Source organism: Artemia franciscana, chromosome 6, assembly GCF_032884065.1.
Source record: "Artemia franciscana chromosome 6, ASM3288406v1, whole genome shotgun sequence".
NCBI lineage: Eukaryota > Metazoa > Arthropoda > Branchiopoda > Anostraca > Artemiidae > Artemia > Artemia franciscana.
In genome coordinates, this window is record NC_088868.1 from 8,328,390 (window position 1) to 8,348,442 (window position 20,053).

The window sequence follows — 20,053 nt, forward strand, 5'->3', positions numbered from 1 at the left end:
CGTATTTAGCAGTTTTTAGCTTTAAACTTGCGGTTTCCTCGAATAGACATACAATAACCAAAGGAAAATAGAAAGACATTTCCTTCAGAAAGAACCCACTATAAAAGAAAAGCAGGCTTTAGACATTATGTTTAAATGTATGTGCATCTAACATATGTTGAGGATTATGAAGGATTAAATAAAAAAAGTAAACATTTTCGATCCTAAATACAATTGCTGAAATCTGCAAAAAAAAATGTAAAACAAAACTATAAACTAGAAATTATCAAGCAAAATTGAGTATACTTGATTATAAGTCCTGATACTAAAAGCTCCAATATGGTTCACCTTAAGGTAAAATGGCAACTAAAAGAGCTTAGCCACAAAGTTTTTAGAGGGCAGAAGGTCGAGGTTAAGCTAAACCTCATTCTATCCCGTCGGAATTGACTTCTCAGTTAGGTTACAATATTTTTGATGGAGTTAAATCAAGTTCAAACTTTAAGTTGATAGGATATAGAAGAACCAACCCTTGCATAGAAGAACCATCCCACATTTACTTAACATATACATATGGCCCTACAACATTCATATAAACATTACTAAGCACGATCAAAAAAAAAAAAGTAATTTGGGGACCCCTTTGATCTAACTCCGTTTTCAGGAACGCTTTATAGTCTTTTACTGGCATTTGCAGTTGTTTGACTTCATATTTTCAATTCCTGGTATCCGATGTTGAAATAATTTATTATTTTCTCATTGATTTCTCAAGCAAGCATCAAACTCTTTCAGATGGTTCATTTTTTAGAAATCATTTCTTAGTCAATCTGAAACCGTTTTTTCTAAACTATTTTTGTTCAAACCATATAAAAGGCCCCAGATATCCAGGAATGTCTATGGATTCCGAGTCTCTGAGGATTAAACTAGAGGACACGTCAATCTCTACCTATATATGCACTTAAAAACTTTCAGTTTTGATTTTACTGAGAAAAGCTACATGAGATTAAAATCCCATATAGCTTTATAGATTTTAATGAGATTAAAATCTTATATAAAAGGCCCCAGATATCCAGGAATGTCTGTGGATTCCGAGTCTCTGAGGATTAGACTAGAGGACACGTCAATCTCTACCTATATATGCACTTAAAAACTTTCAGTTTTGATTTTACTGAGAAAAACTATATGAGATTAAAATCATAGTAAAAAAAAAAAGAAAGGAAAAGTTCAAAACCTATAAAAAATCCCTCAGATCCCTGATCATTTTCCTGCAACTATTTACAAGCTCAAAACTGTGCATTCTCATGTTTTATTGCTAAAAAGTGCTAAAAACTTTCAGTTTTGATTTTACTGAGAAAAGCTATATGAGATTAAAATCATAGTAAAAAAAAAAGAAAGGAAAAGTTCAAAACCTATAAAAAATCCCTCAGATCACTGATCATTTTCCTGCAACTATTTACAAGCTCAAAACTGTGCATTCTCATGTTTTATTGCTAAAAAGTACAAAAATGTATAGCAGAATAAAACCACAACTCTCAAGTAAAATTGAATTGAGCATACTATACCTGATTCCAGGTGGCATTGTGAAAAGCATCAAAATGGTCCAGCCTCTGTTCAAACCATTCATCTTCATTATCTATAGAGTTGGTTTCGACTTCAGAGTAGACACGTCCTCTTCCTCGGTGGAATATCTTCCAAGAATCAACATCCGAACAACAAAATACAATAGCCAGCAGAGCATAAAACAAACTCCTGAAATAATTATAATGAATAATCACAACTATAATAATGCAGGCACTGGCTACTCCAACACCAGAAAATTTTGGGGCTCAGATTGGTCCCTCACCTTGAAATCAATTCTTGGATCTCCAACCATTAAGAGTTAGAGCTTTGTATATCTATGATTATGCTCAAGTCATCTAAGTCTAAGGAACGATTTTCTTATATTTTTCTAACTGCAAAACTTTACCTTTGTTTGCTATTAAAAATTTGAAAAAAAAACTATGAAGCAAGTCTTACACTAAAAAAAAAGAAACTATTCGGATAATATAAAGTTAGTCACTCTGAATAGATGTCCAAATGATGGATCAAACAAAACTATCCAGATAGAACAGAACTACCCAATAGAACACCAGAATGAAAAAAATTTAGTGTGGGTTTGTCTAAAAGGAGGGAAAGAATTCTGTCAAGAAGCTGTTTGAAAGGAGCCTCAAATAAAAAAATTGAACCAGATGTGTTAATTGATTTTTATTTGCCTTATATTCATATGGTGGTAAAAGGGCACATCTGTAGGGAGGGTTTTCCACCTCAGACTGTAAAAAAACATCCAGACCCATCCTATTCTCCCCATATTTTCACTTTTATTCATTAATTCAGTTTTTTTCAAATCGCCCTTGCCCTAAATAACCTTCTCCATATGCTTTATAGCATTAAATATATAAAATGACTCATGTCTGTTATGTGTACTATTATATTTGTTTTGTTTTTGTAATTACTATGTTATTAATTGTTACTGCTGTACATTACGTGTTTTTTATCGTTACTTGTGTTTATATCAGGTGTTATAATTTTGTGTTCAAATGTTTTTTTCTTCTTTTGTTTTTTTTTGCCATGGTCAAAAGAGACTTTTGTTTCGTAATAAAATATGGTTCTACATCACTCGTTAAATTAAAATTATTCAGAGTAATTTTTAATTATTTATAAACAAAGGCAACAAAAATTTAACAGTTTAAGAAAATATACCTATCATTATCATGCCGAAAATTCAATATGCCGAAATAATATTCAAAATGCCGAAAATAAAAATAATAAAATGCCAATAAATTCAATATGCTAAGAATAAAAATATACGCCAAAAATTCAAGAACAGGATAGCTTAAGTTTAAGATCCTTTTTTTATTCTATGACTATAATCCAATGATGGGGCCATAATCAGGGCCCTATTTTTTCCTTTTTCCAATGCCGATTCCAGGATAATCACTCACATTCCCTATCTTGATCTATCATTCCTGGTGACAGCAATAGCTGCAGGCCAGTAGGGAAAAAACCATAGCAAATAGCAACCAAAAACTAAAATAGTGGAGAAATGGCAAGTGATAAAGATTTCCATTCCTAGCTGACTCAGAATTAGTAACAATTGTCTAAATTACTATTAACAATGAAGTACTGTTTTGAAAACAAATCTAAGGAAATTTTGAAAAAAATAGCCTGAAACCCTAAAAAAAAAGCCGTCGGATTGAGACAAAACTGCACTATTTGAATAACCAGGGTTAGTCTAAAAATCAGGTTCAGAAGACTTGCAGTTCCCTGGCTTGAACAAAAGGGAAAATCACTTCTTTTTAATAAGCAGCACTGATGAGTCCTCTTTTTTTTCTTTTTCTGTTCCTTCTCTACTACTAGCTGTCCATTGCAGCATCATAGAGGGCTGTTTAAAGGCTCAGTTCAAAGAATATTGCTATTTCTAGTGCAGTTTGTCAGTACTGAACTATAATATTTAAAATAAAAATTTAACAAGAAAAGCATCTTGATATACAAGATGATGAATGACGTCATCATCATAGGTTTCAACCATAGATGATGCTATAATGTAATTGTGTAATAAAGCAAATTAAAAATAGGATTTGTTCTTTATTAGATCCATCTAAGAAAAGGCTGGCACTCTTTGCTGTGTCTGATTTTTATACATAATATCTCACCATAAGAACTTAACATAGTTGGGGAGGGGGGTCAAAAAGAAATTAAGGAAGTCAAAATGAAGTACAAAGAGTCACAAGTAAGTCATAAGAGGCTAACATAATTTCAAAGATATAAGAAAAAAGTTGGAAGGGACTAAAGGAAGATCATAGCAATTAAAAGAGGTTGGAATGTACAATCGAAAATGAGTTAAGGATGTAAAAAAAAAAAAATTAAGCAAGTCAGAAACAACTATTTAATAAGATATGAAAGGAAGGCGGAAAGGATAAAAGTAATTTGGAAGGTACTAATAATTTCAGTAGACTCAAAAGGAAGCTCCAAACAAAAAAACACAGTTGGGAGGGCCAACAAAGACTAAGGAAGTTTATAGTGCTGAATAAAGTCAGAAAATACTAAGAACGTTGCAAGAGGCTAAAAAACATAAAAGGGATGAGGCAAATATTAAAGGGTCAAGAAACACTAGAGAAAGTCCAAACAGAGTAAATAAAGTAGGAAGGGACTGAAGGAAAATGGCAGAAACAAAATAAAGTCGGTAAGAGAAAGAATGAATATAAAAAAGGATGGTATTTAAGGTAACTAAAGGAGTTCTGAAAGATATAAAGTAGTTAGAAAACACAAATAGAAGCTGAAAGAGGGGGCCTAAATGAGCCAGGGGAAGTCCAAAAAGAGCAGACAAAGCCAGAAGGGACTGAGAAAGTGGAAAGAGGCAAAAGCAAGCTCAAAGGAAGTTAGAACAAACTACAAAAAATCAAAAAGGAAGTTAGAAGGTTCAAAGAGAATGATAAGCGAGTAAAGAAATCTAAACAGGACCAAACAAAGTTGAGGGGGCTAGAAAGGACAATAGGAAGTCGAAACAGAGTAAATAAAGTCGTAAGGGACTAAGAAAGTCACAAGGGGCTAAAGAAACTTTAAAGGAATCAATTAAATTTGGAAAGAATTGGAAATTCAGAAAAAATCAAATGAAGTCAGAAGAGACAAAAGGAAATTAAAAAGAATCAAAGAAAATTGGCTAGCTCAGAAAAGACAAAAGAGAAGTTCCGATGGAATAAAGTCAGAAAGGGATCAGAAAGTAATAAGAAGCTTAAAGGAGTTTAACAGGACCAAAAAAAGTGGTAAGAGTCACAAAGGACTAAAGGGAGTCAGAAAGGATTAAAGTATACAATACAAGAATACAAATAAAATAACCACTCACAATGAATCACGCAGTAAGCTAATGTGTTCTTTATTCATATTTGGTCGTTTAAAAATGTCTACTAGGAATTATCTGTTGCATCATGGACACTAACTTGATCTATATCAACAATTCAGTTTGTTACACAAATCTGCTGGTAATTTAGCCAACAGTTTTCTGTTAGCTTACAACACACAAAAATTCCAGGTAACAATTTTTATCACAACAATGGCAACACTACTCAACCAGAGGTCAAACAAAAAATTAAGCATACTATTATGAACAGAATTCACCATATCAAACAGTTCGTGGTAACGAACTGTAGTAAGGAGCGACCCGGCTCAATAGTAACCAAAACTCTAAAAAATGGAATTTTGATACCAATAGCTATATCAAAAGAATCGCATTTTAATGCTGGTTTTAAATATATAAGTTTCATCAAGTTTAGTCTTACCCATCAAAAGTTACGAGCCTGAGAAAATTTGCGTTATTTTAGAAAATAGGGGGAAACACCCCCTAAAAGTCATAGAATCTTAACGAAAATCACACCATCAGATTCAGCGTATCAGAGAACCCTGTTGTAGAAGTTTCGAGCTCCTATCTACAAAAATGTGGAATTTTGCATTTTTTGCCAGAAGGCAGATCACGGATGCGTGTTTATTTGTTTTTTTGTTTTTTTTTGTTTTTTTTCCCTAGGGGTGATCGTATCGACCCAGTTGTCCTAGAATGTTGCAAGAGGGCTCATTCTAACGGAAATGAAAAGTTCTAGTGCCCTTTTTAAGTGACCAAAAAAATTGGAGGGCACCTAGGCCCCCTCCCACGCTAATTATTTTCCCAAAGTCAACGGATCAAAATTCTGAGATAGCCATTTTATTCAGCGTAGTCGAAAAACCTTATAAGTATGTCTTTGGGGACGACTTACTCCCCCACAGTCCCCGTGGGAGGGGCAACAAGTTACAAACTTTGACCTGTGCTTACATATAGTATTGGTTATTGGGAAGTATACAGGCGTTTTCAGGAGGATTTTTTTGGTTGGGGGGAGGGGTTGAGAAGAGGGGGATATGCTGGGGGAAGTTTCCATCGAGAATTTGCCATGGGAGAAGAAAACTTCCATGAAGGGAGATCAGGATTTACTAGCATTATTTAAAAAAAAATTAAAAAATAAATGTGAAAAAGCTTTTTCAGCTGGAAGTAAGGAACAGCAATAAAACTTAAAACAAACAGAAATTATTACCCATATAAGGGGCTCACCTCCTTATGATACCTAGCTCTTTACACTAAAGTATTTTTAGTAATTTCAACTATTTATTCTACGGCTTTTGTGATTCAGGGGTCATTCTTAATGAATTGGGAAAAAATTTAAGCTTTAGTGTAAAGAGCGAGGTACTGACGATGGGGCGAATCCCCTCATATATGTAATAAAAACATGAGAATACAAAAGTTCTTTACGTAAGCTAATTTATAAGTTACGTAAATCTTTTACCAATAAAAAGATTCGTAAAAAATTAAAAGTTCTAGTTGCCTTTTTAATTAACCAAAAAATCGGAGGGCAACTAGGCTTCGGCCCCGCTCTTTTTTTCTCAAAATCATTCGATCAAAATTATGAGAAAGCCATTTAGCCCCCCCCCCCCAAAAAAATATGCAAATTTCGTTTTGATTATTCCTCTGCGGAGAGCCAAAATCAAAACATGCATTGATTCAAAAACGTTCAGAAATTAAATAAAAAAAACGAGTTTTTTTAACTGAAAGTAAGGAGCGACATTAAAACTTAAAACGCACAGAAATTACTTCGTATATGAAAGAGGCTGCTTCCTCATCAACGCCCCGCTCTTTACGCTAAAGTTTTTTACTGTTTTAAAAAGAAGAATTGAGAGAAAGAGTCAAACTTTAGCGTAAAGAGCGGGGCGTTGATGAGGAAGCAGCCTCTTTCATATACGAAGCAATTTCTGTGCGTTTTAAGTTTTAATGTCGCTCCTTACTTTCAGTTAAAAAAAACTCGTTTTTTTTATTTTACTATACTAATACAGAATAGGTATAATAGTTTAACGATTAAAAGCTCATATGGCACTCGTGACGAGGTCGGAAGAGCCAAGAGCACATATAGTATGAGCTCTAGCAAAACTCTAAGAATCAATAGATTGCTTTAAAAGGGAAATCAGAGGTTTAATGCCGCTCAGAATTTAAAATAAGAGCTCAGAGTCACGAGGTCCTTCTATATATCAAAATTCATTAAGATCCAATCACCCACACATAAGTTAAAAATAACTCGATTTTTCTAAGTTTTCATCTCCCTTCAGCCCCTCAGACGGTCGAATCGAAGAAAACGACCTTATCGAGTTAGGTTAAGCAGCTCCCTGACACGCCTACCAATTTCCATCGCCCTAGCTCGTCCAGAAGCACCAAACTCGCCAAAACACTGTGCACCAAGCCCTAACTCTTCCAAAGAGAGTGAATCCAGTCCGGTTATGTCAAATACGCATCTAGGACATAAGCGTTCTCCAAGATTTCCGGTTTCCCCTTCTAACTCTCCCCAATGTCAACAGATCTGGTCGGGATTTGAAATAAGAGCTCTGAGACACGAGTTCCTTCTAAATATCAAATTTCATTAAGATTCGGTCACCTGTTCTTAAGTTAAAAGTACCTCAATTTTTCCAAATTAACAACCCCCAGCTCTCCAAAAGAGAACGGATCCGTTCCGATGACGTAAATTTCGTATCTATAGCTTGTGCTTATTCTTCCCATCAAGTTTCATCCCGATCTCTCCACTCTAAACGTTTTCCAAGATTTCTGCCCCCCCCCCAAACCCTCTATGTCCCCGGATCCGATTTAAATTGAAAAGGAGCATCTGAGACATAAGATTCTTCACTATATCAAGTTTCATTAAGATCCGATTACCTATTCGTAAGATACCTCGATTTTCACGTTTTCCAAGAATTCCGGTTTCCCCCTCCAACTCCCCCCGATGTCACCGGATCTGGTAGGGATAGGGACACAAGATCCTTCTAAATATCAAATTTCACTAAGATCTAATCACCGTTCGTAAGTTACTAATACCTCATTTTTTCGCAAATTACCCCCCTCCCCAGCTCCATCAAAGAGAGCGGATCTAGTCCGGTTATGTCAGTCACGTAGCTTGGACTTGGGATTATTCCTCCCACCAAGTTTCACCCCCCCCCCCCACTCCCCCAATGTCATCGGATCTGGTCGGGATTCCAAGTAAGAACTCTGAGACAAAATATCCTTCCAAACATGAAATTTTATTTAAGATCCGATCACTCCTTCGTAAGTTAAAAATAACTAATTTTTTCCAATTTTTCAGAAGTAACCCTCCCCCCCAACTCCCCCAAAGAGAGCAGATTTGTTCCGGTTATATCAATCACATATCTAGGACTTGTACTTAGTTCTCCCACCAAGTTTCATCCCGATCCCTCCACTCTAAGCGTTTTCCAAGATTTTAGGTCCCCCCAACTCTCCCCAAAGTCACCAGGTCCGCCAGGATTTAAAATAAGAGCTCTGAGACAAGATATCCTTCCAAACGTCAAATTTCATTAAGATCCAATCACTCCTTTGTAAGTGAAAATAACCCATTTTTCTAATTTTTCAGAATTAACCCCCCCAACTCCCCCCAAGAGAGCGGACCCGTTCCAGCTATATCAATCACGTATCTAGGACTTGTGCTTATTTCCCCACCATGTTTCATCCCGATTTCTCCACTCTAAGCGTTTTCCAAGATTTCAGGTTCCCCTCCCCAACTCCCCCCAATGTCACCAGATCCGGTCGGGATTTAAAATAAGAGCTCTGAGACGCAATTTTCTTGCAAACATCAAATTTAATTAAGATCCGATCACCCGTTCGTAAGCTAAAAATACCTCTTTTTTCTAATTTTTCTGATTTAACTGTTCCTCACTCCCCTCCCCCTGCAGATGGTAAAATCGGGGAAACGATAATGTTTAATTTAATCTGGTCTAATTCCTGATACGCCTGCTAAATTTCACCGTCCTAGCTTACCTGGAAGTGGCTAAAGTAGCAAAACCAGGACAGACAGACAGACCGACAGAATTTGCGATTGCTGTAGGTCACTTGGTAGATACCAAGTGCCATAAAAACTACACACAAATTAGTGATCAGGTTATTTGTTCCATTATTCATGAACAGTTCAAAGAATGGACAAAGGTATAAAGACTACTTGATAGGCTTTCAATTTCAGGTTTAGGAATAACAGTTGAATAAACTTCTTCCTGTATCAACCAGCTTTTTACATGGTATTAGAATTTAAATACCCTGCAATAGACTGGTCAAACAGCAGCCTAAAAAGGTATGATCAGGAATTAAAACACATGCCAATTTTTTTTTTCAAGGCAAATCTTAGTGACAACTTCTTAGTGATGATATTTTGAGAAGTTGCAGATAAGTATTGTTTTTTGCATTTTATAGAACTCTACTAGACAGCATTGCAAGCACTTAGGTATGAACTTAAACTCTCATTTTTATCATTAAACACCAAATCTGAAGAGAGGAAATAAATCATAAATCCAAGAAAAGCTTAAGGTTTGCTATCTGTTTAATTATAATGGACAGGAACCAAATAAAAAATTTCATACACAGTAGAGGACATTTAAACGGGTCCCTAAATTTTGAAGAAATGTACCAGTATGTTGACAATGTATTGCTGGATTGAAACTCGAAACTAGAGAGCATTGACGAAAGGCATGCTCACACAGTTCAAAATACAAATGAGGTTCAAAAAGTAATGAGAAAAGAAACATTTTGTCTGCAAGAGACCCAATAAAGACAAATGAACATTGTGGTGAAAATTTACCAGAAACTGACCCTTCAGAGGACATCACCAAAGTTTCCAAAGCTTCCAGTGCCTGCAATCATGACGGCCATACGACTTGGAGAAAAAAGAAGAAATTCTGTAAACACCAAAACCAGAAATCATTCACTTCTCATCAAGCTTTCTGAATCAGAGTTGGACTTGAAAAGTCGAATCGTTCAGGCCTCTTACAAAAAGAGAGAACGCCTCCGAACATATTTTCGAAATGACATCCCAAAATTTTAAAGACCTGCTGCAGGACTTCAGACCAAATCTAACAGCACAGAAAATGGTACAAACCAAACAGCTCAAACAAAGACTGCAACCTAAGCTAGCAGGTCAAAAACTAAGTAATGAATGACAGACTAAACAAAAGACCATGAGTCGCTGCTTTGCATATGACATTGAGCTTCAAAGCCCACTTGACAAATTTGATCCTCAAAATAGGCTTACTGACAACATCAGGAAGCATATCTAAAAAAATGACAGTATTACTCCAAAATTGACACTTATGTACACAAATGCTGACCAGCTTCTAAACAAACTCGGTCACTACAGGCATTGTCACTACAGAGCAAGCCATCAGTTATATATATTGCAGAAGTCAAACCAAAAAGAAACATAGCAATCCAGGATAGTGAGATCTTTATTCATGGCTACCAGTTTGCAACAGCTAACATACAAAAATCTGGTCAGGGATGTACAAATTATACAATAGATGGTCTTGAAAAGCAGCAAACCCTAAACACATTGGACTATATTACTTAAGGACTTGAGACAATCTTTATAGAGCTCAAACTAAGCATCTCAAGTACAGTCATTGGATGCATACATAATTCACCCTCTAAATCAGCAGAAAACAAGCATGAGTCACTCCAACACCTGAACAAGATACTGAGCGCTGTTGCGCTAACCAGAAATCCCGTATACCTTGCTGGCTATTTTAGCTTCCCTGAAGTTAAATTGGAAACTAAAACACTCATTAACACATCCATTGATCTCACTCCTAAAAGAAAACTTTCTCTCACAACTGATCACAGAGACAAATAGATGCAGAGCAAATAATGCAGATGCATATCAATTGGACACGTGCCGTGGAACAGCGTTACAGCATCCTGGCAGCACTATTTAATGTTGAAAAAGCTTTACCGCATTCGCAGTTAATGCATAAACTCCAACACTATACTTTGCCAAGACAAATACTATCCTGGATAAAATCACTCCTCAGAAATTGAACCCAAAAAGTTAGAGTGGGTGACAGCATCTATAACCCAGCAGGGTGATACAAGGTAGCATAATCAGTCCTCTCCACTTTGTATTCTTCATCATCAAAACCAACAGAAATATAATCAGCATTACCAAAATCTATACAGATGACAATGACTTTAGAGAAAGTTTATATCATCTGAAGATGTAATGAGACTACAAAAAAAAATTGACACCTCAACTGATATCCCCCAAAGCCTAGGTCTCAACTTCAATGCATCAAAACCGAGGTCCTGTGGATAGGGAAGAAAAATATTGCTTCTGATCCCCAACTAACAATAAACCACAAAGTGGGCTGCGGAATACCACTGACACTTGTTGACTCTGAAAGAAATCTGAGCATTATTATTAGGTTGCAATTAAAATTTCATGGGCGCACCCAGAAAAATATTTCCAAAGCATCACAGCTGATCAATGGGATGATCAGACAGGTTCAAGCACTTAGACAACCATATTTTTGTAAAACTCTAAAAGGGGATTGTCAGACCTATAATAGAGCATGGGAATATGATTTGAGGACCCCATTATAAACAGACTGAGCCGCCCTAGAAAGGGTCCAAAGACATGCTGCTAAAATTCATCTTGGTTTGAAAGACTTAACCTATGAAGAACGACTATTTAAACTGAACACACCCACCCTGAAATATAGACAAATGAGATGAGACTATATACAGCTGTACAAAGTAAAGCACAACCTAACTGGATCCATAAAAGATTTCAAAAGAGTAGGAAATTTAATTGTATATAAGATAAGATGTTCACGTGAGCAGTATGGGTCTAAAATAATAAGCAAAATACATAAATCCAACCAAAGGAAGTTCCATGACTTAGTTCAGAACATTATCGGCAAAAAAGTAACCAGAGTTGAAGTGAGAGATGTCAATGGTAAACCCTGTTAGCTAGTGCAATTAATGACTTTTTTGCATCAATTTGTAAAATTCGTCCGCAACTAAGAAAATTGCCACCGAATGATTCAGCTTCAAATATCCCTATACTAGAGATTTGTTCAGTTGCTAAAAAGTTAAAGGCACTTGATTCTCGTAAATCTAGTTATCCTAGTGAGATACCAATTAAATTGATCATTGAGTGTGCTGATCTTTTATCTACTCCTCTAACGGAAGTTTTTAACCAATGTTTTATTGATGGTGTTTTCCCTTGTATTTTTAAACAGGCGTATGAAACGCCAATCCCAAATGCAAGGCACCTAAAGATATAAACCGAGATGAGGCCAATTTCGAAAACCCCAGCTCTCTCAAAAGTATTTGAAAGTTTTATTTTTGATTGTTTATTTGAGGACATAAATGATAATATTGAACCCAAACAATTTGGATTTAGATCCGGGCATAGTACTGTTCATTATTTGGTTGCATTGTTGGATACTATCCTTAAGCACTTAGAAAATAATGGGGCCTATGTTGATGCATTATTTGCAGACATAGTTAAGGCTCTTGATAGTCTCAATCATAATGTAGTTGTGGAAGAAGCAAAAGCTATGGGTGCCCGTCCATTTGTTGTACGAATGCTCACTAGTTTTCTTTTTGAAAGATCTCAGTGTGTCCAACTTCCTGATCATGAGCCATCTGAATTTGTAAATATTTTTTGTGGTTCACCACAAGGGACTAAATTAGGCCCGCTTTCTTTTCTTATTGTTTTTAACCGTATTTTAACAACAATTCGTGAGCGTTTTAAATTTGCTGATGATTTAACTGTTTTATCACTGCGACTAAACCCTCCGACTACTGAACAGTCTGACTTGATCAAAATCTATCATGATCTAAAAGCTGAATTAGGAAAGGTAAAACTGACGGTCAGTGAAACTAAGAGCCCTTATGTGACGTTTTCCTTCCTAAAGGGTAACAACCACTCTTCTCATAATTCCATACTGCCAACAAAGAAAACTGTTAAAATACATGGGATTCTTTTGGACGATGATTCCATATGGAATTCCCACGTTGACTATCTGACTAAAAAAGGCGCCTCGCTTTTACATTCATTTTCCAACCTAAAAAGATTTGGTACACCAACTGAGGTTTTAAAGTCTGTATATTGCAGCTATGTTAGACCTTCCCTTGAGTATGCATGCCCTGCTTGGCATCCGAGATTGACAAAAGATCAAACTGATAGACTTGAGACAATACAAAAAATAGCTGTAGAAATTATACTTGGACAAAACTACTCAACTTACGAGGATACACTGAAACAACTCAATTTGGACTCACTTGATAGTCGTAGACATGGCTTAACATATAGATTTGGACTAAATTGTTTGAATTCCCCAGCTCATTGTCGTCTACTACCCAACCTTTGGAGCCCCCCAACTGAAGGACCAGCTATAAGACTCCGACAAATAAAAAAGAATTGTCCATAGTTACTGACTTGCTCAGCCTATAGTACTGAGAGATATTGCAAATCATTTGTTCCATATTTTACCCGTCATTTTAATAATATTGACGCTACCAATATTTCATGTTTGATTAATATGTGTTTGATTAATGTGATGTTTGTTTAAATTTTCCTGTGAGTGTTTTTGAAGGTATAAATTATTTTTGTCATGACATGCTAATGCTAGCTCCGGCTATTGTAGTGAATAAATATATTCTATTCTATTCTAACCTAGAGAAACTGTCTTTCCAGAAGTATTTTTTCCCTTCAACAATAAATATCACAAGAAGACACCCAGACAAAATGTTCAAACTCATAGCAGTAAATAGATCAAGGGCCAATTTTTGCAGTGTCTGGTCAGTGTTTAATTGGAACTCACTTCCAGAAATCTGAAACCTTTAATCATTTCAAAAATAGCCTGGATCGATTTTGGAGATTACATTTTTACACACATCACTCACAGACTAGGGCAAGGGAGACACTTACCCTTAGTTTAAATTGCAGAATTCAGATAGCCATTGACTCACAGATACAAACATTTTGACGAACCAACTGAAAGACATCTAGAGAGTTCTGAGACATGGATGTTTTACTAATGTCACTGAGAAACCTGTAAATTAAACCTAAACAAATACAATGAGCATTTCTGCAGACATGGTTAGGAGACACACACATATTAAATACCTGATGAAGAAACAGATAATATGAAAGTGTGTACCCCAAAAAGCTGTGACTATTTTAACCCTCAACAAACATAGTGTTTTGGAGAAACAATTTTTGACAAGAGAGACCCAGATGAGGGTGAAACATCTATCCAACACATTACAAACTTGAAATCACTAGCTTAAGAATATGAATATTCAACAACTGCCCTCAAAGAGAAAATGGTAGGAGACAGACTGGTTTGTGGCGTATCATCTGCAAAAGTTAAATAAAAGCTGCTTCAAGCAAGTCCAAATCTGACTCTGTCACAAGCATATCAGTACAAGGGCACATGCACAAACCCAAAATGTGAAATTGGACCATGGTACAACCTAGTTCAAGCCAAGACATATACATAAACAAGAAGTTAGCTTCAACTGAAAAGACCAGAAAACAAACCAGAGTATACAAGCTAAAACTTGTTATTTCGGTGATAGAGAATATTCTCCTCTGCACAACTGCATTACAAGTAGAAGGTGTGAGGCAATTACAACAAGCTAAATCATTTTGCAAAAACGTGCAAAAGCAACAAAAAAAGCTAAGCCTCATAAACCATGGAGCTTGTCAAATCATAGATAATAGGCTCTTCATTGAAGCAATGAGCAATGTTGACATGGTGAACATGGACAACGAACTCTACATGAAACTGACAATTAACAAACAAGTAAAATGACTTTCAAAATTGAGACAGATGCACAAGCAAATATAGTCCCAAAAAGAATTCCAGCACCCTCAAGCCAAAATTTGTTTTAGCTAAGACATTACAAATCCTCAATAGCTTTTGCAGCTAATAAATTCCTACACTTCTGCAATCTTACATGAAATTAAAAAAATAGCATCATTGATACTCAGCCTTTTTTCAGTAAAGGATGCCCCAAAAACAAGCCCTGGTTTCATCACTTGCATGAAACTCAGCCAGCACAAGCTAGTTCCATGAATTAAAATATTAGAATACATGAGTGCATATCCATTATAGAAGAATTCAAAGATTTTGAGATCTTTGAATTCAAAAAATTCAAAGATTTGAGCCAAATGCAGTACTGGCCTGACAAGTGCAAACAGCTGCACAAGACAGCTTTAAGAAGATTCTCAGCAGGATGTTCAGTTCAAAGAGAGAGCCTCCCACTTCGAAAACTGGGTCTATGCCATAGTTGTTGTTGAGAAACCTGCATCATCCCCTTTAATTATGGCCATCAAATAACCCCATTACCCAAAGTCAGCATTTGACAAGGAGGCTTTAAACATACCAGGTTCAAGCACTTTAAAAAATATTTATGCCTGCCATGGTTGTTCGATGCTTGAGCTGGATGATGAATCACCTATATTGACAACACTCAACACACTTTTGACTTTGACTTAGCGCTCTTGCTCAGCAGGGTTGACAGCGTAAAGGGAACTGGTTGACAGCGCCGTCAGTCTTCTCCGAGTAGCCCTATCCAGGGCTAAGGATAGGGCATCATTTGGTTGATGTTGCAATTGAGCAGGCATTGTTTTATTACATCAGCCCATCTAGTACGTGGCCTTCCTCGAGGGAGTTTCCAGCCATTTTCCGAGGGATTGAAGTCCAAGATGATCCTTGTGGGAGTACTTAGCAGGATAGGTGGACAGAGTAGGTGGCCGTACCACCTTAAAGAGCAGGCTTCTACTTAGGTAGAGAGGTTCCCCAGCTTGGAGGTCTTTAGGATCTCAGTATTGCGGATCTTGTCATACTATTTTGAGCCTTTGACTTGACATAGGTTTCTAGCTTAAACAGCACTGGCCCTTCTTTGCTGTGTCTGGGTTATTGGTCATGTCTCAAATGAGTACAACATGATGCTTGAGACTGTAGCGTTTTGAATTCAGGCTTTGATATGGCAGTTCATTTCTGGTTTGTGGAAGACTGCTCTCAGGAGTTGACTGAATACAGAGCTTGCCTTGGCTGATCTGGCTGAGATTTCGGCGTCAAGTGTGCCACTTGAGGATATAACTGATCCAAGACATTAATCCAAATTAAATCCAAGTGGATACCATTTGGGTTAATTTTTATGCACATAACAAATAGATGTTGCATGAAAGAAGCCATCAAAGGTATTAAAGGCTTTTTAGTCATAGAAGATAATATTGTCATTTCCTATTGAATTGAAGAAGAGTCTAATGCTAACAAGTGTAGCAATCACCTAACTGGCAGAGATTCATTTAGCTTCAGCTACAAAAATGTGTGACAGCAGATCCTGATTTGGACACAATGTTCAAAAATGATACACATTGATCCACAAAAATCCAGACACCAAAGGGAATGTATGTCTTACACTATCTACTAAAGATGAGCTTATAACCCTCTTGAAATGATAAAGTACCTGACAAGGTACATATCAAGTCTCTCTTGACTCAATCTACCACTTGGACAACTGGAAGACCAATGTGATTTCAGCAGCAAGAGACAACACAACTTAGAGCGAATTTGCATAAAAAGAATCAATCATTTGAAAGTTTGCTGACACAGGAAGAAACTTTCCTTAGTCATAGAAATCCATGTTAACTAAAATAAAAAAAATGGACAAGTATGTTATATCTTAGTAGGCAGGATTGGAAAAGCCTTATATACTAAGTTAATAGCAAAAGCTTCAGTAATAACTCATCATACACTACATATTATGTTTCATTCACTCAGCTATATCAAAAATGTTTTGACAAGCAATTAAATTTAAAATTTTATAGGCTAGTCATGTACAGGTAATACAAGCACAGTAAAATTTTAGTCTAGCTACTTCTTGATTTCTTTTAAAGGGGTTAGGCTAGGAAAATGAAACTTTCAGGGACAGGTCAACAGACTAAAGCATGTCCTGGGAGAACTCTTTCTCCCTCTAGAGCAAAGTGTATTTTCATAACATTTAAATATCTTTGTGTTATGAAAGGGAAATCTTGAATAACTGCTTAAATGAAGAACAAGAAAACTGTTCCCAGCTTCACAACTTTGCCCAATCCATATTTATGAAGTTTAAAAGATCTGCAAATGCATTTCCTAAACTCAGAAAAAAATCATTCATATGGCTTGAAATTCTACTGAAATAACAAGAATTTCACCGTCAGAAAAAAGAACTAAAACCAAAGAAAAGGCAACTGATAAATAAACGTTAAGGTAAATTGTTTTGCCAAATTTCAGTAGATAGGCTTACAGACTTGTCAGATAGGCAAATTTCAAAGAATTAGAAATCTAAATAGGGTTAACATGGAAGCTTGGCAACACCTTCCCAGAGTATGTTTTTGACCCTGGATTCATCACTAAAAGCTTCATTTTCCTAACATAACCCCTTCCAAAGATAGTAAAAAGGAGCTAAACTAGAATTTTACCATTTAGTAACATGCAGAAAAATTATTGTTAGAAAATCTTGAAAGCAATTCCACTGTACTTTATGCTCAGTGATTATATAATTCCCATGCATTTTACCATACCTCACTCTTGTTTCAGTAAATATTTTGCAGTTCATATCATTGAACCACAAATAAAGTGAACATACCACTAGAAGGCATTTTTATACTCTTACTGAACAGGGCAAAACCCAGTTTCCAATTTGGCCAATGCTTCCACTTTTCTATTTCAATTTTTCCTGTTTTTTTTTATCAATTTTCCTTAAAAATCCCTGTCTCTAGGTCTGATTTCTCCCTAGAAAAAATTGATACTTTGCCTATATTTCCATACAATTCACACGAAAAAAACATAATGCAGCATCAAATTGTTATTTTTTATTTCAGATACTGGTACATATAACATGTTTTACTTAATAAGTGAGAAAAGTGTGACATTCTTGACACTATTTCGGATGTCTGTTTTGATTAATTTTAGGAGATCAAACAAATGTATAGCTTGTATATTGCTAAAAGGCCAAGAGAAGATCAATGATATGCACTTCTGCAATTCTGGGCACTTGATTTCGCCACTGCAGGTCTTCAGACTAAATATGTTCATCCAGTACTGCTCAACTCACTGGTCTTCAACTTGGGCATCTGCCAAATGAAGCTCAGTGACATAAGTCATTGCCTGTGACCTCCTTTCTACGTCCGTTTTCTGAAGGCAACGCTTTTCTCTTAGAACAGGAAATCCCGCAAATAGTGGCCTTAGAGATTTTGGCTTCAAATTTCTTGCATTTCTTGATTCAACCAGGCGCCAAAGTGTCATAAATGTCGCCTTCAAACTTGAAATGGTCTTGGATCTGCTTAATTAGGACTACATAATATTTTCAACAAGACTGGTGAAAGCGATCAATATTATTGCTTGCCTCTTGAGCATCTACGTGTTCTTGCATTGAAGCTGTTGCAGCTATTTCCACTTATGTTGGGTGTAAGGACAGGTACTCACCTGAAGGGTAAGAATCCAGTTCAATACATAAACCAACACTGCAAATATAGTCCAGCTTCATGAAGTTAGACGCAACATCATCTACAAGTTTGCTGACACTTACCTTTAGGGAGAGAAGAAGTGGAAGCCAAGATTAAAAATTGAATTTGTTGGAGAGGCCAAGAGAGTAGTCAACGGATTCAGGGTATGGCTTTGTCAACTTGATTTGCAATGCTGACAAGATAAGGTCACTGGTTGCAGTTGGGTTGTCAAATGTGGTTTCTATGAAATACTGAGTAAGAGCAATACAATATTCAACAGGCTTCCTCATACAGGTCTGAAGGGACAACCAAAGAATTGAGAGTGCTTTTCAATGACAGAATTCCTGAAATTCAGCATACTTATCTTCATGGAAGTGCTTCTGGAAAAGTAGGCATAGACATTTCATGACAGGTTTTCTAGTGTCTTGGGAAGTGACAAAAATGCAGAGGATGAGCATAAGTGAATAAGATGGCATGAGCAGTTCCCATTCAAGATACAGGGCAGCATGGCTTTCATTAGTGTTGAAGCAGATCTGTTGACTCCAAATATGACTTAAGTAGTATCTGCACAAAATCCAACAATATTTTGCCAGGGAATCGAGTTTTCTTTTTCAATGACTTGTTTGATGCAGTTAGTCAGACCCTTAAATGATCCATCACTATGTTTAACAATGTCCAATACTTCAAAATGAAGTTTTAGATCTTTCTCACTAAAAAATACTACAATAATAGCTAGTTGCTTATTAATAGTATAATCAGTGGTCTCAACAATTATCACAGAGAAAAAAGGAGCTTTGAGGAACTCAAGTAACTGGTTGCATAGTACCAAAGAAAAATTTTATTGCAAATATCTGTAGCTTTCTGTTGACCCAGAGTGACCCCTTCTAGGACCTGGTCTTTTGGGAATAATATTCTTAGGAGAGGGAATGAATTGTCTGCAAGATTTAATGGCAGATTATGTTCTGCCAAAAATATACAGATGCGCTGTACAATTTCTTTGGAATTGCTGGCTAGAGTCAGAATTTTTTCAATGCTGCCACTGCCAACTTTTGTCTCATTTTCATTGCTTGATTTTATATGCTGCTTTGGCAGAGCATGCCTGGTCAACTCTGATTTCCCACTATATTCACACATCAAACAGAAACTACAGTGTGGTACATAAGTATTTTCCTTTGACTTGTTTGACACTCTTTTCTCTATCCAATTTTTATACATTGGTAACTGAAGCAACTTATCAACAAACAAGGGGTTGGATTTTTCTTTTGGGAATTCTTAAAATCGTTACTCTACCCCAGATTTCTCTAAAAATCGTTACTTTACCCCAGATTTCCCTTTATCCCTAGGTTCAAAATAAGTATCCCTAAAAGAAGAGATTTCTCCCTAAAATAGGGTAATCTCCCTAGAAGTGGAAGCCCTGAATTTAGCAGAACTATGTAAAACTACAATCTTCACACCTTGTTCCCAAAAAGGAATTGAGAAGAATTGTATAAATAAAAAAAACCTAAATATCATAGTTACGGATCAATATTATTATCAGTATTTATTATTAAAATTATTTAAGATCAAACACTTGAAACCATTAGTTTCTTGACTTACCTACAAGGACCTTGTTTTGGAAATACCAATTATCCTATTTTGATGTATATATATATCTAAGCAATGTCTCCATTTTATTCACATATAAACTGATTAGA

At 36.1% G+C, this 20,053-nt stretch overlaps 1 protein-coding gene across 1 annotated transcript in view; it reads right to left on the minus strand.

Moving 5' to 3' along the window:
* The window catches only part of LOC136027999 (thymus-specific serine protease-like), a 53,907-nt gene that overhangs the window by 29,781 nt on the left and 4,073 nt on the right, over positions 1 to 20,053 (minus strand). Inside the window, 1 exon segment of the mRNA XM_065705525.1 lies at positions 1,539 to 1,725. Coding sequence (XP_065561597.1) covers positions 1,539 to 1,725 — 187 coding nt within the window.